Here is a 23313-nt window from a genome sequence, read left to right as displayed (position 1 = left end):
TGGAAATGTTGCTTTCTACTGTCTAGCCTGGGTTCAATACTCATCTCTGCCATAATTTAACCTTGTCATAAGTATCACTCCCTTCTTCTTAGTATATGATCTTATTGGGTTGATGTGACATTTAAATGTGGAATTCAACTCATAAGTTTAATCAAATATAAATGCAAGTTAACAATAAATATTACTCCCTCCGGTTCATATTAATTGACTCTAATATGAATGTATCTAGACATAATTTAGTTCTAGATACATCCATATTAAAGTCAATTAATATGAATCGGAGGAAGTACAAATATGTAAAGGAAAGTATTCTACTCCTAGAAAAAAATATGGAAAGGAAACAATTGCACTTCTACAAGTTCAGAAGTTCAATTTGATGATGGATCGAACACTAGGCCCACCACTGTTTCAAAAAAAAAAACACTAGGCCCACTTTGTGCTGCAACCGACTTCGGATAACGGGTGCGTCAGACCCGTCCAGTACCCGGCCCACGACCCACCCAACCAAGCGGCGCCGGTTCTCTCCCTGTCCATCGTCTTCCTCCCCGCCTCGCAACGCAAACCCTAGCCTGCTCGCTACCACCTCCTTGCCCGACGGCCATGTCGAAGCGCCCGAGGCTCGAGGGCTTCAGCATCCCGCGCCCCACCTCCTACAGCTTCGAGCGCTCCCAGCCCGCCCCGCGGCTCTACGTCCCCGCCGATGACGACCTCGACGACATCGCCTTCTCGGACGACGCCGCCGCGCCCTCAGACGCCGCGGGGGGCGGGAAGGCGGAGGACGACGAGATCGACCCGCTCGACGCGTTCATGGCGGAGATCCAGGAGGAGATCCGCGCGCCGCCCCCGCCGCCCAAGCCCGAGGCGCTCCGCCGCGCGGACTCCGACGAGGACGACGACCCCATGGAGAGCTACCTGCGCGCCAAGAAGGACGCCGGGCTCACGCTTGCCGCCGACGTCATGAACGCCGGCTACAACTCCGACGAGGAGGTGTACGCTGCCGCCAAGGCCGTGGACGCCGGCATGATGGAGTACGACTCGGACGACAACCCCATAGTAGTAGCGGACAAGAGGAAGATAGAGCCCATACCACCGCTAGACCATTCGACCATCGAGTATGAGGCTTTCAACAAGGATTTCTATGAGGAGAAGCCGTCAGTTTCAGGTGAAACTCTTGTTCCTCCCCATGATAGCAAACTTAGTTGAACTTATTTCACCGTTTGATTTTGGGCATACATGTCTACCTGTCAATTGAGCGTCCTGTGTACATTACACCGTTGGAATACTTCAGTTAGATATCACCATATGAAATCTGACCAGAGGTCTAGCTTCTTTGCCCTGCTTAGTAAATCACAAGTGATGAACCTGGTCATTTCAATTGGATGCTAAGATCTGAAGCACTTTTGCTCCCCATGATAGCATAGCCAGTTGAACTTACTTTGCAGTTTGATTGAGCATATATATCGTTACCTGTCAAATGGTCATCCCGTGTAGATTATACAGTTGGCGTACTTCAGTTTGATCTCACCACTATGAAATCTGACCAGGGGTCTAGCTTACTTAGTAAATCAAGTGATGAACCCAGTTATTTCAATTGGATGCTAAGATCTGAATGTTCTCTTGTCTTGAAACGGAAATTATGCCTTTCACAATTTGCGGATCACTATTTTAGATGGCATGCTAATTGTTTGAATGTCGTCTAGTTGTATAGTACCTCCCGAGTCTGTTATTTTGAGATGGGGGAACTGGTTCATCACTTCTTTACAGTATCACCAGTCTGAGTTACCCTTCATTAGGACAACAGCCGAAGAGCCATAATATCGCTTCTTATTTCAGCGTAGTACTCACTTTAATTGCTAGTGTTAAGAAAGTGGAGCCTTTTTGTTGTTTATCCTATGTTACCATCCTGTTTTACTGACCCTCCGAAAAAATTAGATTGATGAAGCCTATCTATGTTTTAAAGTGAAACTGCAATGGTGCAAGTACTTTTTCATGTTTGATGCGGTAGCAACTAGTCTGATGTGCATTGAGTATAGCTTCTACAGATTGGTCTTTCTCATTCTGTATGGTTTAGCAATTCCTACTTGAAGGCATCTATTGACTTCATACTTGTCTCTTGCAGGGATGAGTCCGGAAGAGGTGGCTGATTATATGAAAAGTTTGTCAATTCGGGTTTCAGGCTTTGATGTGCCAAGGCCAGTTAGAAATTTTGAGGATTGTGGGTTTCCTGTGCAACTGATGAATGCTATTGCGAAGCAAGCCTATGAAAAGCCGACCACAATTCAGTGCCAGGCTTTACCTATTGTACTATCAGGGAGAGATATCATTGGTATTGCAAAAACTGGTTCAGGGAAAACTGCAGCATTTGTTCTCCCTATGATTGTTCATATTATGGATCAGCCTGAGCTTCAGAAGGAAGAAGGTCCAATAGGCGTCATATGTGCTCCAACAAGAGAATTGGCGCATCAAATATACCTTGAAGCTAAGAAGTTTGCAAAGCCTTACAACCTTCAAGTAGCTGCTGTTTATGGTGGTGTTTCTAAATTTGATCAGTTTAAAGAACTGAAAGCAGGCTGTGAAATAGTCGTTGCTACCCCAGGGAGACTGATAGACTTGCTTAAGATGAAGGCATTGAAGATGTTTAGGGCAACTTATCTGGTTCTTGATGAAGCTGATCGCATGTTTGATCTTGGATTTGAGCCACAGATCCGATCCATTGTTGGTCAAATTAGACCAGACAGACAAACCTTGCTTTTCTCTGCAACCATGCCATACAAAGTGGAGCGTTTGGCTAGAGAAATTTTGAGTGACCCTATTCGAGTCACAGTTGGTCAAGTTGGCAGTGCTAATGAAGATATTAAACAACTTGTTAATGTACTCCCTTCAGATGTTGAGAAGATGCCGTGGCTTCTCGAGAAAATGCCTGGGATGATTGATGATGGAGATGTTCTTGTATTTGCAGCTAAAAAGGCTAGAGTCGATGAGGTTGAGAACCAGTTGAATCAGCGAGGATTCAAAGTTGCAGCACTTCACGGTGACAAGGATCAAGCGTCTCGGATGGAGACACTGCAGAAGTTCAAGTCTGGGATTTACCATGTTCTTGTTGCAACTGATGTTGCTGCACGTGGTCTGGACATAAAGTCAATCAAAACAGTTGTCAACTTTGATATTGCAAAGGAAATGGATATGCATATTCACCGCATTGGAAGAACTGGCCGCGCAGGTGATAAAGATGGTATCGCATATACTCTGATCACACAGAAAGAAACACGATTTGCAGGCGAACTGGTTCATAGTTTAATTGCTGCTGGTCAAGATGTGCCCAATGAACTTATGGATCTGGCAATGAAGGTGTGTTCCTGGTAACTTATCTGTGAATAATGCGTGTTCTGTCAGGTGTACACATCGTAGTTCAAAATTTATCATCTGCAGCAATGTGCATACTGTCATTACAATTTATGTAAGTAATTACCATGAACACAACCCCTCCTCTTAACCGACTATTGTTTTTTAATTTCAGGACGGGAGGTTCAGATCAAACCGCGACTCCAGAAAAGGTTTGTCCTATTTATTTAGTTACACAACATTTTATCTGGATGGATCTTTTAGAAAACTGATTATACTAACAATTAATTGTGTTAATCAGGTGGAAAGAAAGGTGGCAAAGGAAAAGGTGGTGGAGGCGGCGGTGGAAGCGGAAGCGGTGGAGGCGGCGGTGCACGTGGGCGCGGGCGTGGCATACGTGGAGTTGATTTTGGCCTTGGCATTGGCTACGGTGATTCCGGGCCACAAGTACCTGCCCCAAGATCTGCCACTGTAAATACGTTGAAGACAGGAATGATGCAAAATTTCAAGAGTAGCTTTGTCTCGGCGTCTTCGAGTGCGCCAAGCAACAGCGCACCTTCGAGGGGTGCAGCTCCCTTTGTAAAGCCGGCACTTCGTGGTTTTGTTTCTGGTGGCACCATCGGAGGAGGACCCCCGGCGCCCTCATTTGTCCCCGCAGCTAGACCCGCAGGAAACAATAACGAAAATGGGAACTCAAACCCCGAGCGGTATGTGGCTCATGATACATCGACACAGAAACACTTTATCCTTGCTGCACTCTCTATTCAGTTTGCTAACCACCAGTCAAATTTCTGTTGATTGCAGCTCGAAGGAGCAACGAAGGGAGAGAAAGCGGCCGTCAGGATGGGATCACTAATAGACCTTTGAACTCCCAGTGTATCTCCAGTTTTGTTTTATTACCTTCGCAAAACATATTGTTGTAAATTGTAGATTACATGATGTGAATGATAAAATTGTTGTTCCTACTCCAGTAGTGAAGTTGTCTATTCCTGACCTGAAGCATTCTTACCTCATTCGGTCAAAATGTGGAGATCGCTATGGTAAAAATTGGTTGTGAGATCACGCACTGTATCAAGCACAGCTCTTGTCTTGTGTTAAAGGGCAGTTGATTGGTTGTTCTTTGATCCGTATTACTACAGAATATGTCAATTTTGCTAACAGAGTAACCAATTTGAATATCACAGATACCATTTCTTATGGCCTGTGGATGATCATGCAGCCGTGTGGTATATAATGCTATTAAAAGTTAAAGCATGCAGTGAAAAACAGTCAAAATAGGCCATCCAAAATGGGTAATCATGTGATGTGTTTGTGGCCATTTTGCTTATTTTTTTTTCTTAATGTCTTCTGTTGTTTCTTAATAGCATGGCGCATACACAAACTTGTCCAACATGTGCAAAGTCCTCCACGAAGTTGCAAAATGTGCTCCACTTAGCCGTCAATTTGACAGGCGGGTTCAAAATTAGCACGTACCATATGAGGTGACGACACCTGGCAGCTGTCAAAAGGGCCTAACACGCCGTCGGTGTTTTTACAGAAAACCCCAGCTATTTCTTTAACTAATTAAAACTCGTCAGCTGTTCCCATATCCTCCCAAATCCCTAGTTCCCAAATTGGCGGCCGTTGTTCCCAAATCCCTCCTCCCGACGGCGAAGACGACAACGAGGCTTGCGGCGGGACCGTGAAATTGGCCGCTGCTTTGCCCCCCGACGCAGCTTTGACAGTGTTGCGGCCGCCCCCGACATGGTTTTGAGTGGCGGGGCGGTGGCGCCCGGCCCCGACAGTGAGCTTGGTTGGAGCGGAAGCAATGGCGCGCCGCGAGTCAGTTTGACCGGCGAGGTTCATTGGGACGAACATGCCAGAGCATCCAAATTACCCCTATACTGAATCTGTGTAGAGGAATTGTTCAATTTAAACTAAATTTGTTGGCTTCAGTTAAATGTGCAGCGCTCAGGTAATGTTGCACAGAGAGTCGATCTTGCAGCACAGAAGCAGTGCGACTGCTCTACTATGGGGAGGAAGATCGTAACAGAGAATATGAAGTTGGAAAAAACAAGTCGTCGATCTGGAAGTTGTGATCCAGTTGAATGAAGCTAGAGAAAAAGACGATTTTAAGAGCACACAAGGCAGATATGGGAGTGAGAGAGAAAAGGGAAATAGGCTTTGTTGTTCTAGTAGCCTCATGCATTACTGTGTATGTAGTGTGCACTGATGATTAGGGTTTGTGTAAATCCCCTGTAATGTTCCTAGCCTGAAAAGCTGTAGTATTTGCACTAATGTATGAATTTGAATGAACAAGCTTGTGATTTGAAGGGAAATCAGCATATGATTTGAATGAACATGCATGTATTTTATTTGAATGAACAAACAGTATTGGTAGCAGTAGGAAACCAGTATTGGCAGTAGAGGAAAACATGACAGTAGCACCATAATTAAGGTAAAACCAGTTCAACCTGGGAACATTGTGCAATACAAGCTGACACTAGAATGTATGACAGTAACTTCAGACAAGTGCAACCTGAGAACATTGTGTACTACCAAATTACAAAAGAGTAGACAGTAACATCAACCAAACCAAGTAACTTCAGACAAGTGCAACCTGGGAACATTGTCTACAGGTTTCCATCAGTAGGTGCATTTTGAGAAACTAGAATTTCATCTCCAGTTTCATCTGTTGCAGCATTTAGGTATGGAATTCCCTGTCCACCATTCTGGCCTCTTTGCTCATCATCACCAAACATGAGATGGTAAGTAGAGCATGTTCCTGTTCTGTAGTTTCTCCTCCAAGTTGCCCCTCTTCCAGATGTGCTTGCAACAGTTCTCTTGTTCCCTGTAGCTCTTGCACTTCCTGATGTGCTTGCAGCTGTTGTAGTTGGAGCTGTTGCATTGCTTCTACTGCTTGCTCTTCCCCTTCCTCTCCCTCTCCCTCTCAAATTGCCTCTAGTGCTTGCTGTTGTGACTCTTGTATTAGGAAGTAGGATAGACTCCCTTGCTGCAGCTACAAATGCACTCTCTGGTAAAGGAACTTCTGCCTTTCTATTTGGTGCAATATTTCTTTCCTTAAATCATTGGAATGAGAAAGCAAGTGACTACACTTTGTACAAGTAGAAAACAACAACCAAAGCAAGTACATGCAATGTTTGCCATACCTCCTGTCCCATTCTGAAAACCATGTTGTGTGTTTGTTGCATTGGATCCAGTTGTGGTAGTGGATATTGTTGAGTTATATGCTGCAGTTTCACAGAGAGGATTAATACACATTCACAGAGAGGATTAACAGAACATCCCACCCAAATTATAGTGAACATGTGACTGACCTGAAGAATAGAAGGATCATTTGCATCCTCTTCCCACACTTGAGCATTTTCTTCTGTCTCATCTTGTACTCTTAGCATGTAATTATCATGGCCTTTCTTGTTGTGATCTGGACCTCCACAAATGGAACAATGCATGGTTACTCCATGTCTACTAAGAGTTGTCACCCCTTTCTTCAATTTTTCTTCTGGAGCCTTTTTCCTATTCTTTTTGGGCCTTCCCATTACCTTAGTATACAGAGGTGGATGTATATGTACTCCACTGACTTTTCCCCAAAATGCTCTTCCTCTAAGTGGATGCAAATTGTGGGCATAAGCTTTTTTGAATGTTTCTATGTTGTAACAGCTATGCACTATGGTCTCAGGGTCTATCCTGTCTGTTCTGCAGCAAGCAAGAACATGATGGCATGGAATTCCAGTGAGTTGACACCTTCCACAGTCACAAGTTCTAGTCTTTCAATCCATTGAGTAATCATGTGAGACTCCTCCTGTTGATGACACTTTGTACTCTCCTCCTTCCTGCCCCAGTGACCATGCAATTCTTGCTCCACTCTAGGAATTTATCAAGTTTTTTCTGATCTTGGGGCAGATTGTTCCATGCCATTTCTCTGCTTCCTTCTGCTTACTGACTATTCTGTCAACCATCTTGTAGAACACAGTCTCCATAGATAGCATGGGCATTTCTCTTGCTTCCAAAATATAGCTACAAGAAATATTCAGAAATGACAAGTGATAAGTGCAAATTGATAATTGATAAGTGGTACATGATAAGTGATAAGTGGTGAATAATTTACCTGTTAAAAACCTCACTGTGGTTATTGAGAAGCATATCACACTTTGGAAAGGTACTGAAAAAAGCTTTGATCCATGTGCTAGGTACTTGTTCTTCTAGTCATGCATAAGCAGAAGGACTATCAGCTTTCAGTTTATCCATGTTCTGCAGCCACTTTGGAATATTGGTAGACCTAGCTATAGCCCACATGTCATTCTTCAAAACTTCACCCTTGTGGCCTGCCTTTTGGAAATTTTGATGGAGGTGCCTAACACAGAATCTATGTTCTGCATCAGGAAACACCTTTTTGACAGCATTTATAAGCCCCTGAAATCACAACACAAAATAATGTAGAGTAAGCTAGGTGCACACATGTCGAGGAGTGAACCAACAATGATGGTACACACATGTCGAGAAGTGAACCAACTTTCTCGACATGTCGACAATGATGATACACACATGTCGAGAAGTGAACCATCATTGTCGACATGTCGAGAAGTGAACCATCATTGTCGACAATGATGGTACACACATGTCGAGAAGTGAACCAACTTTCTCGACATGTCGACAATGATGATACACACATGTCGAGAAGTGAACCAACTTTCTCGACATGTCGACAATGATGGTACACACATGTCGAGAAGTGAACCAACATTGTCGACATGTCGAGAAGTGAACCATGGGGCTAATTTAACATGCAATAAAATAATTGTAAGGTAATTTTACCTTCTGCCTGTCACTCATGATAGTCCATTTGGCTGTGTTGATGATGTTTAGATCATCCCTAAGAGTAGTAAAGAACCACTCCCAGGAGCTTGTGCATTCTACTTCAACTAAACCCATGGCAATTGGAAAAATGCAGTCATTCGGATCTATTCCTACTGCAGTAAGCAACTGACCCTTGAACTTTGTTTTCACATGACAACCATCAACACATATCAGGGGCCTGCATGCTTCTAAAAATCCCCTTTTGCAGCCATCATAGGACCAATACAGAGTAGCTAGGTGGTTCTTAGGAACTGCTTCTGAATTGTCATTTGCTTGATTTGTGGTCAGAAAAAAATTGGAGCGGGGATTTGATCTCCTAAGCTCCTGCCCATAATCCCAAAGCATGCTGAACTGGCTAGACTCATCCCCATGGATTTTCAGCAAAGCTTGTTTCCTGGCCCTTCCTAGTTTGAATCTGTTGGGGCACATGTTAAACTCTCTCTGTACTTTTGCTGCAAAACTCTTCAAGTCAAGCTTCCTGTCGTCTCTGAACTCATTTATGAATGTGTCACACAAAAAGTTTGAAGACAGTGCCTTCACCTCCCAGTCTGACTTACAAGTGTGCTTCTTTATATATGCCTTAATAGAAAATGCCCCAAATCTGCTGTCACAAGATCCTTTTATATGCCAAGTACAGTTAGGCTTGCATATTGCCTCCACCCTCATTGGATCATTCCTAATTATACTATAAATAAAAGTTGAACCCATCTACTGAAATATTAGAGTTTTGAGCACTGTAGATGGTAGCTTTTCATCCAATCAAAATTTAACACGTCGGCAATTTTTCTCTGTAGATGAATGCCGATGTAGTTCCTTGCGTCTGGGTCTTTCAATCTCAGCGGTCAAAGCGGTGATGTACCCCACGTTCCCACGATGACACGTTGCTTTGCCACAACCTTTTCCTCCTATCTGTCTCCGGAAACGTCCCGTGCTCTCCTTCTTTTCTGCCATTTTCTCTGACCCTCCCACCTTCTCAGCTTGTGAGTGGACTGTGGAGCAGCGAGCGTTACAGCCTAACATCAAGAGGCGGTGCAGCCGACCTGCTTGAGCGACCAGGTCAAGGTGGCAGGGAATGGCGGCCGGCGTTGAGGTCAACCAGAGCTTGGCCGGAGCAAGCTGCTGGTGAGGTGTACCCGGCGTGGTCGCGGACGTCCGCGTCCAACGGCCGCCGCCGCGGGAGTCAGACAGTCGTGGTCGTCAGCCGGGACAACGAAGGACGGCGTCGGCTCGCGCACGTCCCTGACGCGGCTTCTGCGGTCGCCAGATGCGGATGCAAAGGCGTAGGGGTGCCCTGCACCCGGAGGAGGCGAGCGAGGTTGTCCACCACTCCACCAGCAGCAAATTGACGGTGGACGGAATCAGTCCCCTAGGGGCGGCGATGCTCATCTGAGCTGCCTGTAACTCGCGGTCCCTATCTCCCCCTGTCCCCCACTCCCACCCGACCCAGCTCCATCGGCGCAAGCCCTATGCGGCAATCTTCCTCCGCCACCTCATCTACTTCGGGGATGCCGTTCCCTGCTGCTACCCTGAGCATCACGGATGACATTGACAAAGTGGTCATAGTCGTAGGCGAGGCGAGGAGGACGACCTGAGGAGCCATGTATTCTGGCTGCGACCAGTGAAGTGCAGCGCGACAGAGGCGCTCCAGAAGTGAACTGGCGAGGGCCGCCCTTGCGCCAGAGCTCCACTGCGTTGCCCGAGATCTCAGTTGCGGCAGTTGATACAAGCACGCCCTTGAGGTATGTTTGAGTTTGGCTGATTCAATTTTGGTTTGTTTTGTTCCCATGTCAAATAAGAACTTCAACTTTCTTCCCCTGAAATCGCCTACTGCAGAATATCATGGGAAGGGCCAGAATCTGATTTCAGTTGTATCTTGCTATACGAATTTGTGCAGGCTTCAGGAAGATGTCGCCAGGAGACTGGTGGAGCGTGTTTTCGACTTGCAAGGAGAATTAATGAACGTTTCTAGGTGCACGCCACAGTTTCAGTCTTCCAAATAAATTCTAGTTTTGTTTACCTTCACTCTGTTATTTATGCTGTACTTCTGCAAAGCCTTTCTAAATTCCTTGACACCACTAAATAGCATGCCCACTTTGAACTAAGGATTGTTCATATACACTTCTGCATTGAATGTGCTGAATTTGTTCTTCCAAATCCCCTCTAAGTTGTACATCCTCATCATCAAGAGCTTGATCATCTTCCATGTCTGCCACATCTTTAGGCTCATTGTTGTCTACCACATCTTTGTCTACATTGGCAGCAAACAAGTCATCATCACTCTCTGCTGCTTCATAGTCACTATCCCACCAATCAGAGTCCAGGCTATCCTCATCTTCTTCAGCCCTTTGCATATCTTCAAAAGTTTCTCCCAAATTATGTGCACTGCTAGAACTTCCTTCAACTCTGTTTGAGTGTTCTTCCTCAGGTTCCTTGGCATTTTAGTTGGACTAATTACTGCTGGTAGTGGTGGACAACCATTGATGATCACATCATCTCTGAGGGATTGAGAAAGTTAGTGTGATCAACCAATAGAACATGAGCTTTCTGGTACCTCACTGCATTGCACATTGCTACAATATCTGCATCTTTCTCTATGCAAACTAGCCCATCTGTTATGTCCTTGCCAAGTTGACACCAGTACACATGCATTCTACCATCCCTCTCATACCCCATCTGACTCAACAGATCATCAATCCAGAGAATGGACCAGGTCTTAGTACTGCAGTCATCCCACCACTCAATTGCTGGCTGAATGTATGACAAATTCTCATGTAAGCCACAAAACAAACCATTGCCTACCACTTCTACAGAAAAGAGTGTCTCATCATTTCCTGCAATTACATAGCAAAATATTGCAGTTTCAGTACATATATGCACATAACAGAGGACAATATCAGTACATATATGCAGAAAACAGAGGACAATTTCAGACTTTCAGATAAGCCACACACAAATTCAGACTTTTAGATAAGCCACACACAAAATTCGCAAACTTTTTTTCCCAACATTGCTTCGACATCATCTGGTTCTTCAAATTCTACCTTCTGAACTTGCATTCGCACCAAGAGGCGAACAAATCCGTCACTATTTCATTCATGTAAACCGAGTTCATGCACCATCTAGAACCGAAAGGAAATAAAAAAAATTGCATTTTCGTTCTATTTTGCTGTCAAATAGACCCTAATAGACAAGCAAATCGACCTATTTCTTCGAGGATCGTCAGGACGCAAACCCTACCAAAACCCTACCCAACTGCAGAGACAACACGGAATAGAAAAGCAGAGGAGAGAGGGAGGAGGGAGGGCAGATTCGTCTGCGTACCGTACTCCGGGGCAGCCGCCAAGAACGGCCGGAGGTGAGGCGGCATCACGGCGTCGTCATCGTCGCCGTCGCCGTGGAGGAGGAGCAGTCGACGTACGCGCCGAAATGATCACGGAGTGCTCGAGGTGGGCTCATATCGTCGCCGTGGAGGAATTTTTGCACATTTATCCGTGTCATTAATGTCTATTTACTACCGCCACCCTCCAGGGGCTACTACATAAATACTGCAGGGGCTTTCTCATGAAGCAGATGAGCAGACAAGTCCAGCGTGTCATCCAGGTGTCAAATTCGGAACGGTACGTGCTAATTTGAACCCGCCTGTCAAGTTCACGGCTAAGGTGCAACTTCGTGGAGGACTTTGCACATACTGGACAAGTTTATGTATGCGCCGTGCTATTAACTCTAATTATTATGCCACGAACCATATGTTTAGTTTGTGTATAATGCGTGATGTAACGTGTGTGATGAGCAGAGAAGATGCATTGGAGCAGGTCGTGTGTTGGTAACAGGGTTGGCACAGTAAATTGAACTATTGACGCCGAGTGCTTGTGGTGTGCAGCAGTGTAAATCCATTGCCCTGCTTTTCGCGTTCTTTGCTAGTAGCAGTAGTTGGACAGTTCATCGCCTGCTGCGGTACAGCACAGCGCAGTCTCCTTGTCCTTGACCATGCTTGGCTGGAATGAGGACGCACTGGCGTGCGGGTCCACAGAGAACATCTCTTTGGCGAACAGGCAACTCTGGTGCCCTGCCAATCTGCCATTGTCCTGGTACGACGCTGCGGTGCCTCTCTCCTCGTCCTTCCATCCCCATTCGCGCCGGCGCTGCCCCCACTTGGACGAGAAGAGAAGCGAGGCCATGCCGAGGGCACCGGTGGCGGAGCGGCCGCGGCTGACGCTGGAGGACTACGTCCTCTTCTTCGCCACCCACAGCGGCAACGGCCTCACCATCCACCTCCTCAACCAGATCCTCTTCATGCACGGCTTCATCAAGTTCCACAACTCCAAAAAGGTACTCCCCAAACCCCTCCCTGCTTCTCCCCCATCCACTCCACCACTTACTTGTTAATCTCGCGCGCGCAGCCGGTGATCGTCGACGCGCTCAACTCGCTCGCCCTGCTGCGCCCGCGCCGCTCCACCGTCAGCATCAACGCGGCCGGGCCCCCGCCGCGCGCCGCGGCCTCCTCCTCCGCCGCCGAGCTCTCCGCGGAGGACGTCAGGCGCGACATCGAGGCCCTCGGCTGGCGCGCGTGCCCCGTCGGCTCCGTCCTCGCCGTCCGCGCCGGGGCCGCCCCCGCCCCCGTCCACGTGCCCCTCGCCACCATGCCCCCGCCCGCCTTCCAGCGCGTCTCCCCCACCAGCGTGCTCGGCGCCTCCCCGCTCCTGTCCACTTCCCCTCCCGCGGCTCCCGCGGCGCCGGGGAAGAGGAAGCACTGGACCCCGCAGTGCAGGGGGAGGACGGCGGTCAGGCAGAGGGAGAAGCGCATCGTGGAGCTGCTCACGCTCCCGTCCGTCGAGGATTTGTCGTCCTCCGAGGAGGGCCAAGGGGGAGGCGCCGTCGCCTCCGCCATTGCTTGATCTGTACCAGTTTCGTATTTAGACCAAGCAGCCAACAACTGCTAGTACAAGTTGATTTGGCCGTCCTTTGTGCTTTGGTGGTGATCGGATAGTCTGTGTTAATTAATTATGAAAACCATGTCGTCTGGCTGTTTAGTTAATTAATGCTAATTTAAGTCTGCATTTGGGCCGTGTGTTTCAGTTTCCTGCCTTTGTTTGATGCTAATTCTGATCCTGGTTACTGCTCCCACTCCTTGCTCAGTTGAGTTCAGCGAGGAACTAGTACATACGCTTTCTCACATAATCTGCAAAACAAGGATCTAAATATTAAGCATACAATGGAATTGGGTAGTAATGTGAAAGATAGGATGATCAAATACCGGTTCGAGGTCGTTCGAGGCTTGATGGGATGACCTACACCGACCTTCATTTCTACGATGTTAAGATCATCACCTTTGTGAAGCTTAGGTATTAGGGCATGCCATCGAAAACGGATAGTTCGTTGATGTCCGTGCGGCCCGAAGGTGAGGCCCAACGGCGACCCGGAAACGGATGACGGGCTTGAATATGTCCGTTTGGCCCCATTGCAAGCCTAAATTTGGGTTGGCTTTGCGGTGGCCGCGGATAGCCGACGCGTCGGTGCATGTCCTCCCTTTGTCTTCTCGACTTCGCTCTCCGCGGCCGAGGAACTGGAACAAACGCGTGTTCACGCGTCTCGCCCACCGCCGCATCCTTCTTAATGGGGAATGTCGCTTTCGAGCCCACATCCTTCACTCTAGCCACTGCTCTCTGAAAACCCTAGTCCAAACCCTCCGAAGCTTCTCGCGCGGTACCAATGGCGAAGGGAGACCGCTGGTTTCGCCCTGGCCGCAACGACCATGAGGTAGGCAGCTGAGGCTATGACGGCAGTAGCGACCGCCGTTTCTTCCACACACCCGTGCCTAGGCCACTGCGACCACCTCCCGTGCTGCACTCCAAACGAGGCGCCAACGTTGAGGTGGAGGTGGCGCAACAGTACGCGGAGGCGGCCATACCGCGGCCCTCAAGGGGTTAGGAAAATGAGGAGATTGGGTGAAAGCGAGAGGTTCGCCAAATCACCTCCCATCCCAAACCTGGAATTTGGAAAACTTGGCCTTCGAAAAAGTGGGAATTGGGTGAAAACGCTTTATCCACTGAGCTACAGGCGCCCTTGTTGAATTGAATTTCTTGTTTTGTTACTTAACTTTTGTTTTGTGAAATTACTTGTTACTTCGGCAATTCTCTATGTTTATTATGCTCTTGTCCCTGCAAGGCTGACCCGATCTCGCCCGGCTCCTCCTCTTCTTTCTTCGGCGACCATGATCCAATCGGTGATGGTCATCAGTACTCTGGGAAAGCCCCGCCTCCTCAAATTCTATAACTTCCAGGTCCCGAACCTTCTCTATCCTCCGCCCCTTTCTCCTCTCTCCTTCTTCCTATTTATGTTCACGCCTTCTCTCCTCTTCAACCGCCCCACGTGCTCGGTCAATTTCCCCACCCAGTTCAGGAACCACTTCTGCCATAAATCAATTATGTGCTTGATGAGATGTCTTAGCGACTAAGCTCTGCTGATTGTTTTCTCTGTGTTCATGGATTTTGTGGATGCAGGACCCCCAGAAGCACCAGGAGCTCGTCCTCAGCATCTTTCAGTGTACACTAGATTCGCTATCCTGTTTTTTTTCACCATTTGTGTAGTGTGCTTGAGCTGCCGAGTCTCTTCTTGCAGTGTTGTCTGTGAGGCCGGAGGGTGTGAGCAATTTCGTTGAGACCGATGCAATTTTTGGACCGGTAATGCACCCTCTCAGGCTATCCCTGTCTAATCTAATCCAGTAGTAATTCTTGTGCAAAAAGGGAGAAATGATATGCAAAGTCGAGCAGTGAACAAGGGCAATTGGAACATTCCTCCCTGGAAGGCAATTGGTTCTATCCTAACTTACTATCTTACTAGTCAATCTGCATGCAATCTTGTGCTAGTGCTGACTACTAAGCATGTATGCAAATGCTTCAGAAAACTCTTTAAAGGGGAGCGCCAAGCAGCAATTTAGCATGTGCTGCTGCAAACAATTAATAATCAATTGTAAAATTAAGTGGGTACTTCGATTAAATATTTGTGAGGACAAAGCTTAAATTATCCGACTAACCTTGCGACTATTTGACCTCCAATAAGTTGAAGAAGGGCAAAAAGACGTATGATGTCCTTTTTCTCTTCACAGGGGACAAAACTGGTCTACAAGCATTTGGCGACACTATACTTCGTTTTTGTCTTTGACAGCTCTGAGAATGAGCTTGCTATGCTCGACCTTGTACAAGGTAACCTAAACCCTTATCAGCACACTTGTTTCTTCAGTTACTATGACTGGTAGGCGCATGTGCAATGAAAGATAAGGCTTCACAGATATACATTCGGGACGAAATATGTCGAGTGTGTTATCATGCTACACATTATTTCACATGTTTTGGTACAATCCCAGTCTACTGCCTCTCATGATGTTTGTCTTATTACCATGGTTCTTTCAGTATTCAATATTGATATACAATTTGATTACATTTCTCTGTTCAGTATTTTCTATTCAAATTCTGATTCTTGCTAAACACTTATGCATGTCACCGCACTAGCACATTATTAGCATGCATTCTTTTGTCCATCTAATGCTTGGTGAAGTACTTATGATTGTTCTCCTGTTTCTGTCACTTTAAGATCTTCTTATCAACTCTTTGAGGTCATCAACTAATCTTAAGAAGCGTTATCTTGTCACAGTATTTGTTGAAACATTGAATAGATGCTTCAAGAATGTCTGCGAGCTTGACATTGTATTTAACTTCAACAAGGTACCATGATTCTCTTGTTTGATATTTATTCTGGATAGTCACTGCTATGATTCTCTCGACGAAAGCAGCAATTTCTGTTCCCCGCAAAAAGAAAATACACTACTATAATAAAAATAAACAAAGTTCACACCATGTAGCATTGGTTTATTATGATCGTTGATTTTCTGCATGTAATATGTTTTTGGCACATGGATCATATAAAATATATATCCAAGTGCGCAATGTAACAAACACTTAAATCTAATAAAATTCACGTTACAACTTGTTGCATATCTATTTCATTATCCGCTGCCAACCAAATTATCACAGTTGACATTCCAAGAAGCATTTTCTGGCTAAGTATATGCTTTTTAAGGTCTGCATATCTATTTCATTATCCACTACCGACCAAAAATTCTCACAGGTGAAATTCCAAGAAGCATTTTCTGGCCAAGTATATGCTCTTAAGTCTGCATTTCTATTTCATTATCCACTACTGATCAATTTATCACAGTTGAAAATTGAAGCACTTTCTTGCTAAAAGTATATGTTGTGAAGTCATGCTAGTGGCCCACCGAAGTACTTGCATATGAACAAAGAATCAAAAACACAGTTGAAGTGGTGTCTTAAGCACGATTCAGTTTGAAATACAAGTTGAAACATTGATAGATGTAATACCCAGTCTTCTCTAGATCTTAGCAACGAAGACATAACTGTAATTTAATCATTAATGTCCAGTGTTCCACTGGCAGAGAGCTTGAAGGAAAATAGAGAAAGAGCCAACCCTATTGACCTTTAAACAGAAGACCAGTGACATTTGTTACTAAGCAATGGTGATAGTTGATTATTGAGATTTTTTCAGGAAAATGAAAAGATAGGGGGAAACGAGTTTACAAGCCTCCTAGGAGGTGGATTACAGATAATAACCAAAAAAGCCTAGTGTACATCCCAGGTTGTTGGCAACACGACGCCAAGCCCGGTGGCGCCCGCCTGTGCCCATAGCTTAGCCTCGCACTGGATGTCACGCACAAGGGATGCTTTTGGCCCACAAGACTGATTCCTATGATGCTACTACCCTCAATCCCACTCTTGCTGTAGTGTTTACATCCTTCAAATGATGGAAGTGTGTGTGTGTAGAGGTGCACAATTTTTTCTGACCAGACAAAACTCCAGTTGTTCATCCCAGCAGTCTTTTCTCCTGTCATAGTGATGACTGCTGAGCGCAGTGCTACTTACGAATAACCACCATTCTTCCTTGGCTAATCGTAATATTAAATACAGCTGCACACAGTTTTGGATGAAATGATACTGGGAGGACAAGTGATTGAAACAAGTTCAGAGGAAATAATGAGATCTGTAGAAGATATTGTGAGGTTCTTACTCCCTCGATCCTTTCTGCCCTCACCCTCCCATGTCCTGTTTTTATTCTTTAGTGCAATTCTAACAGTGTTGCTCGCTACTTGACACAGGTTGGAGAAACAATCAAGCACGACAAGCCTCATACCAAAGTCGATTTCGCAGCGCTTCAGCCGCTGATTTTTTCCAGTCATTTTCAGGACAGAATTCGTAGGACCTTACCAGAAGAAATCAGATTGGTGTTCGAATTTATCTCCACTGGCCTGTCAGTTCTCTGAAGTCTTGAGCATCTGCTATTCGACATGAAAACTTATTGGCTGACATACATATCTTACTGTCTCCCACCCAAGAGTTGTAAAGTTGTAACCAGAAATGTGACGCACGCCATGCATGCTGCATCTGTAGAAAGACACTTTTCTTGTCTGATGATATATGAATGCAGTGCTATATGCTTTCTTTTGGTGTCTAACTCTGTTTTCCATTGGAAACATGTTTCTGTCTCTGAATTAATTCGACAAACAGCATTGCCTGACCATTTACCATATACCCGTTGCACCATTACAACATTTCACCTCATCATCTCGGTTTTGGTGCTGACAGTGGTTCACAAGCATCCATGACATCCCAGTTACTTGCAATGTCATTGTGTGAAAGTTGACTAAGAAATGGCAAGGATCAAAGGTTTGCATAGACTGATGTTAAAAAAATCTACTACTAAAATAGAGGATTTTTTTCCCGAATAAAGGGCACCGCCCCTAGCTTTCAATATAGCAGCCAAAGTCACAGATTTCAGCTTTGTTATTACAACAGACAGGGGTAAAACCTCCACCTGGTAATAAAAGGCAAGAAAAAATGAAGGATTTTAACATGGAAGTTCTCTGACGTGAAAATCATCGTTCTCTAGTTTGAGTCTATAAAGTTCGGCACCATGTGTTATGGAAATCCTCTACCTTCAGCTTTGGGATTAAGGTGTTTGTTTAGAAAATTTCCTAAACTTTCACAATAACTATTTGAAGTGCAATTTACATGAACAAAATTTATCGATTCCTGGAATATTCGAACCTACAAGGACAGAACTAAACATCATCGTCACGAGTCCAGGGCAGATTACTCGTGCTTGCAAATTCCGATCTTTCTAGAGCTCAGATTTCTCTCTCGCTAGGGTTTGAGGTGAGGAACCGCTCCTCTCCCCCGCCCCCATGGCCGACCTCGGCGGCTACGACATGCGGCGGCAGCCGACTGCGGCGGAAGTGGTGGGGCGCCTCAAGGACGACGGCGACTTCGACGCCCTCCGCCGCGCCATCATCCGCAAGGTCAAGGACAACGTAAGCACGTGCTCCATCTCCCATCTCCCCCAAATTTCTTTGTCTTGCGATCCGATTCCGACGTTGTTGCTCCTTCACGATGGAGACTCGATGTGGCGAAATGGAATTCCCCCGTGGAGCTTTATTTTTTTTTTGAGAAACACAGTACAAACGCAGACGCTCACATACACGCGCATACACTCACCCCTATGAACGCACACACGCACACCCTACCCCTATGAGCACCTACGGAAGACTGAGCCGGCGGATTGGATCTTAAAATTGACGAAGTCACCACAGGCGTCTCGCTGTCGACGGGAACGTCGCCTCCCACTGAATGAATATTCCGCCTTTTATGAGACACACAGATGTCAAACCTGGGATTTGAACTCTGGTGGACTGGGGATACAACCATCCTCCTAACCATCCAACCTCAGGTTGGTTCTCCCCGTGGAGCTTTATTACTACCTGATTCATTACCCTTTATGTTTGTACTAGATGTGAGTGCATTGCCCAAAGAGTTGAAATCGTTCCGCATTGCTTCGATTCCTTTCTGTACTGTGGTATGATTTGCCCCAGAGGGATCGATTTTAATTGAACCATAGATGTGAATTGAGGGTTGTGTTGGTATTGAAAATATTACTTTTGGGTGCTTGGAGTTTTGCACAAATCGTCCAAGGAAGCTTGGAATGGAATTTCTCCAGTGGAGCGCTATTGCCTGATTTGATGTTTCGAAATTGGAATAGGCAGCAGTGCTGATAGAATGGAGCTCGTTCTGCATTGGTTTTATTTGATCTTTTCTGGTTGATGAGTATCAGCCAAGAACTTGCCTATTGGTTTTGCTTGATCTTTAACAGTAGTCACATCATCATTAGTAGGGATAACTAATACGGAGTACTATTTTGTAAGGAGAAAACACACGCACACACAAAGGTAATTTGCACCATGAACTCGATATTGGTTGTATTGGATTGAAGCGGAACTCCATTCCATGGCGGAAAGGGAATGTGAGGAACTAATGTGGAATCCACATTCTTCAAATGTGGCTCATTTGCGCTGTTAGACTCTTTTAGCTGTTAGACTCAAATGTAAGGAACTAAGTGTGGATTGAAGCGGAACTCGATTTTGATTTTTGCTGTTAGACTCCTTTTCTCTGTTTTAGAAGTTTCCAGTCCACATTCTTCAAATGTGGCTCATTTCCGCTGTAAAACTATGTCACTGTGGTTGGGTTTCAATGTAACCGGGGGGAGCCCTTTTCTCTAAAAAATGTGGAATCCACAATTCCACATGGAACAACTTCTAAAACTCATGCAGTCCGAACAAAGATTGGCTTTGAATCTACATAACTTCAGACTTGTCATCCATATGAAACGTAGACGGGTGTCGATGTTACTCGGACATAGGCATGGGTGTCCGTATCTGACTTGGATTCCGGTTTCCGATTTGATAAGTTTTTTTGTTGGACACAGCAAATAACATTTGGAATTTGATAATTTCACGAATTTGGTATGTCTGATTCGGCAATAAAAGGGCATGGATAACCATGTAACACTGCTTGAGGCCCGAGGATGTGAAAATTAAGCACAGGTTTGTGGAAAAAAAAGGTCTGTAAACCAGTACATCATCTGTCTATTATTTAATTTCCTGTGAGAGACCAATGGTTTTGTCATATACTCATATTAGGGCTATGGGAACGTTAGGCTCTACTTGTACAGATGGTGTGTGCAGCGTTGATGGGGGACTAAAAATGAATTACACATTTGCAAAAAAATAACTACAAGGTGGTAACGTACCAATTACCATCACATAGAAGGTTGTTGCTGTCTTGCTGATTGCCTGTTTCACATTTAAAGGTTGATTTGAATTAGGCTGAAATGGAAATTAATGATAAGTAGGGAAAAGCTAGAACCAGCGGTTTGAATATCCAGTAAGCTTTTCACATCTAGATGTAGTTGTTATCAGTCTGGTTCACCCCCTATAAGTAGAGATAGACAATCAAACTACATCCATCATTGCCATCGATTGTCTGGATAAGCTCATTTGACATGCAGGGTGGTCAAAAGCAACAGAAGCTAGCATAGCACTTAAATTTCATTGATCGATATAGTTTGTAGTAGTTGATGTCAATTTCAGTGATCAATCTAGTTTTGAGGAATAGTTTGATAATTTTATTGATCAATCCAGTTTTGAGGAATAACTGATATCATCGTTAGCAGTTACTAGTTCAATACATTGCAATAGTCTGGTCACATTGCACAATTATAATCTACTCATCTTTTGATACTCCCTCCGATCCTAAAAAAGTGTCGGTAGCCTTATACAAATAAGTTTTACATTTAAATCCTTGTAAATTCAAGAAAAGAAAGACACATGTGCGTCCGCGTCACACGCGCGTTGTCTGGCCATCGTTCCAGGCAAAGCAAAGCTCTAATTAATTAACTGCATGCCTGGTCACACGTACGTACGCCGAAGGAACAACACGCCAGCCTGGTTGATGGGACTGCGAGCCAGAGCATAGAGTGTGGAGTGCGGGTTGAGGGTAAAGAAACGGTAAGGTGTTTTTTGCAAAATATCCTGTCCGACATTTTTTCTGGATCGGAGGGAGTACAACAATGCGGCGACTAATAGTCGACTGATGCCCTTTGCTCATTTATCAGCCAGTCATGTTGGATAAGCTGATTTCTAGGTGCTCAACTTCATCTCAAACTTTGTTCCAGTGGCATTGACTCTTTCATTATCTGATTAGGGTCTCTTTCCTTGCTAGTAACGTACACTATACTAGAGGTTTCCTGGTTCTGAGTTAGATGTTATTTGGTTTTTCGTTTTGTAAGTTAATCAATCTTACCATGCTTCAACTCAACGGCAGGGTTCTTGACCATGTGTCATTGTACTTTTAGTCTTATTTTGCATTTTAACATATGTCGTGGATTCCACCTTAATGACAGTTTCTGTGCAGGATTAATACCCTAGTATATGAAATCTGCTTATAATTGTTATGCTGCACCAAGTTGAATGAGAGTATTACATGGCCTGCAAAAAATGTTAGCAACCAAAAATGTTAGTTTGATACTGTCCTGATTTGCGGAATGTGGCCTAATACCACACCGGCAGATAAGAACTTAACGCTGAGCAGTTCTAATGGCAAGTTATTTTGCAGGAGGTGCTGCGCAACAACATAATCGCAGAAGTCAAGCAGTCGACGGTACTTAGTGAAGATGGGTCTGAAAAGTTTAAATTAAAAGAACTCTCTGATGCAATTTTTCAGGATGTTGGGTAAGCCGGGCCTTCTTTCTCCTTCAAACATTTGCACTTGTTACTACTGTGTACTAGATACCAGCAACTTATCTGTACTCTGCTATGCTGCATTTCCATATCAGGAGCAAAATAATGGGCCAAATCTCAGACGAGGTATGGAGTGTCATCCAGTCGAAAGAAACAGATATCCGAGGAACAGTGGAAGTTATCTTCAACAGGATAATGAACCCTGAACAGCAACAGGATGCTGGCCCTTCGTCTAAGAAGCTGAAGAGAAATGACAAAGAGGAGCAAGTTTCGCCACCAAAAGCCTCAACCTCTGTTACAGCCAAGCCGGAAGAAGAAGATGATGATCCAGAGGCACCACCAGGGTTTGGTTTCAGTAACCATCAGATAAAGCTGGACCAGCCTTTGAATGGGGAGAATCATTCCCAGGTGAAACCAAGTGAGGATAAGCCAGTGGATGCTGGTAGTTTGGGGGATGCCGATGATGAGGATCCTGATGTGCCTCCGGGATTTGGCTAATAGTCTTGCGATCTCCTATGACAGTGCCGGTGTTTCTTTTGCAGCAATGTTGGGGGAAGGTTTCATGTTTGCTGCTTGAGAGGTGTATGTAGCCATGTTCATGCCACCCCTTAGCTTTAGCTTTTGTTGTACGGAGTATTAATCAGAGACTAAATGGTTTCCCCAATGATGACTTGATCATGCGCGTCGTCTTCAGATCGTGTTAATTTACTTTCTGAGAGTGGTGCCCATTTGTTCATCTATCTAATGACTGAAGCAGCAAATATGCACATCTGCAAGTAAAGCGAATGAGCTATGTTTAGTTCTGTAGGGTGAACTGAGGCCCATGAATCGTGAGTGCATATGAACTGTAGGGTGAACTGGATTCATATTTGCTGCTTGAGAGGCGTAGTTGTTCATATGAATCTTGAGTCATGAAACTATACCTGGGCAAAATTTGGGTCAGGCCAGGCCTAAAAAAGCCCTAAGCTAGAAATGTAGGCCTGAGCCTAACCCAACCGTCGGGCCTAGAGATCACCCTGAAATGTGGAAAAGCCCGGCCCATCCAGACTCTAGCCTAAATCACATATTTTGGAGGAGACTTGCCCGGCCAACATGCAATCTTGGCCTGGTCCTGCCTAGGATTTTCACCAGTACAAAAAAGTGTTGGTGGCAACTGTCGAGCTCATGCGGCAATGGAGAAACCGAAGGAGATGAGAGTGCCGGTTGGGAGGTGAGGAGAGTGGAGTGCAGAGTAAAGGGGTATGCTTGCAAAACAGTAACCGTGCGGCGCTCAGCAGGGCCTGTCTCTGGAAAAACGGCTGAATCAACCGGTTCCTCTCGGGCCAACTTTTAGCCTGCTTTAAACACCGTGTTATGCAATTTTTTGGTGCGAGCTAGGCTTCCAAACGGTCGAATTTTGGCCCACTGAATACGGGAAAACCCATTGTTGGCAAACCAATCAGGCCCCAGGGGGTCGAAAGAATTTTTTTTAG

The 23313-nt window shown here is 45.3% G+C and overlaps 5 protein-coding genes across 9 annotated transcripts; 4 read left to right on the top strand and 1 right to left on the bottom strand.

The window, feature by feature from the left end:
• Positions 1-505: 505 nt before the first annotated feature.
• Positions 506-4312, top strand: LOC127295602 (DEAD-box ATP-dependent RNA helicase 24). Its single transcript, XM_051325566.2, has 5 exons — positions 506-1162; positions 2120-3348; positions 3518-3554; positions 3644-4049; positions 4147-4312. Exons 1-5 carry the CDS (start codon positions 601-603, stop codon positions 4196-4198), a joined length of 2286 nt encoding a protein of 761 aa, XP_051181526.1. The 5' UTR covers positions 506-600; the 3' UTR covers positions 4199-4312.
• Positions 4313-5751: 1439 nt separating this feature from the next.
• On the bottom strand, positions 5752-9019 carry LOC127295595 (uncharacterized). Of its 4 annotated transcripts, none has more exons than XM_071819220.1 (5): positions 8158-9019; positions 7451-7755; positions 6660-7359; positions 6492-6572; positions 5752-6401 (listed from the first exon to the last, which is right to left on the bottom strand). In XM_071819220.1, exons 3-5 carry the CDS (start codon positions 6879-6881, stop codon positions 5955-5957), a joined length of 750 nt encoding a protein of 249 aa, XP_071675321.1. In that variant the 5' UTR covers positions 6882-7359; positions 7451-7755; positions 8158-9019; the 3' UTR covers positions 5752-5954. The 4 variants fall into 3 exon arrangements, 1 of the variants encoding a protein (XP_071675321.1); XR_011743645.1 differs by having other exon boundaries at positions 5752-6396; XR_011743646.1 differs by having other exon boundaries at positions 5752-6340.
• Positions 9020-12186: 3167 nt separating this feature from the next.
• LOC127295599 (uncharacterized) lies at positions 12187-13259 on the top strand. Its single transcript, XM_051325561.1, has 2 exons — positions 12187-12528; positions 12600-13259. The coding sequence occupies exons 1-2, from the start codon at positions 12187-12189 to the stop codon at positions 13092-13094; spliced, it is 837 nt and encodes a 278-aa protein (XP_051181521.1). The 3' UTR covers positions 13095-13259.
• Positions 13260-14197: 938 nt separating this feature from the next.
• On the top strand, positions 14198-17708 carry LOC127295601 (AP-3 complex subunit sigma-like). Of its 2 annotated transcripts, none has more exons than XM_051325564.2 (7): positions 14198-14479; positions 14700-14742; positions 14818-14879; positions 15305-15401; positions 15850-15920; positions 17181-17267; positions 17369-17708. In XM_051325564.2, exons 1-7 carry the CDS (start codon positions 14411-14413, stop codon positions 17531-17533), a joined length of 594 nt encoding a protein of 197 aa, XP_051181524.1. In that variant the 5' UTR covers positions 14198-14410; the 3' UTR covers positions 17534-17708. The 2 variants fall into 2 exon arrangements, with proteins under 2 accessions (XP_051181524.1, XP_051181525.1); XM_051325565.2 differs by having other exon boundaries at positions 17181-17272.
• Positions 17709-18363: 655 nt separating this feature from the next.
• LOC127295600 (uncharacterized) lies at positions 18364-22519 on the top strand. The gene is made up of 3 exons (XM_051325563.2): positions 18364-18580; positions 21717-21832; positions 21937-22519. Exons 1-3 carry the CDS (start codon positions 18455-18457, stop codon positions 22337-22339), a joined length of 645 nt encoding a protein of 214 aa, XP_051181523.1. The 5' UTR covers positions 18364-18454; the 3' UTR covers positions 22340-22519.
• Positions 22520-23313: the final 794 nt, after the last annotated feature.

This window comes from Lolium perenne, chromosome 4 (assembly GCF_019359855.2).
Source record: "Lolium perenne isolate Kyuss_39 chromosome 4, Kyuss_2.0, whole genome shotgun sequence".
In the NCBI taxonomy this organism is placed as follows: Eukaryota; Viridiplantae; Streptophyta; class Magnoliopsida; order Poales; family Poaceae; genus Lolium; species Lolium perenne.
The sequence above is the reverse complement of the archived record's forward strand: the minus strand, read 5'-3'. Positions and strand labels throughout refer to the sequence as shown.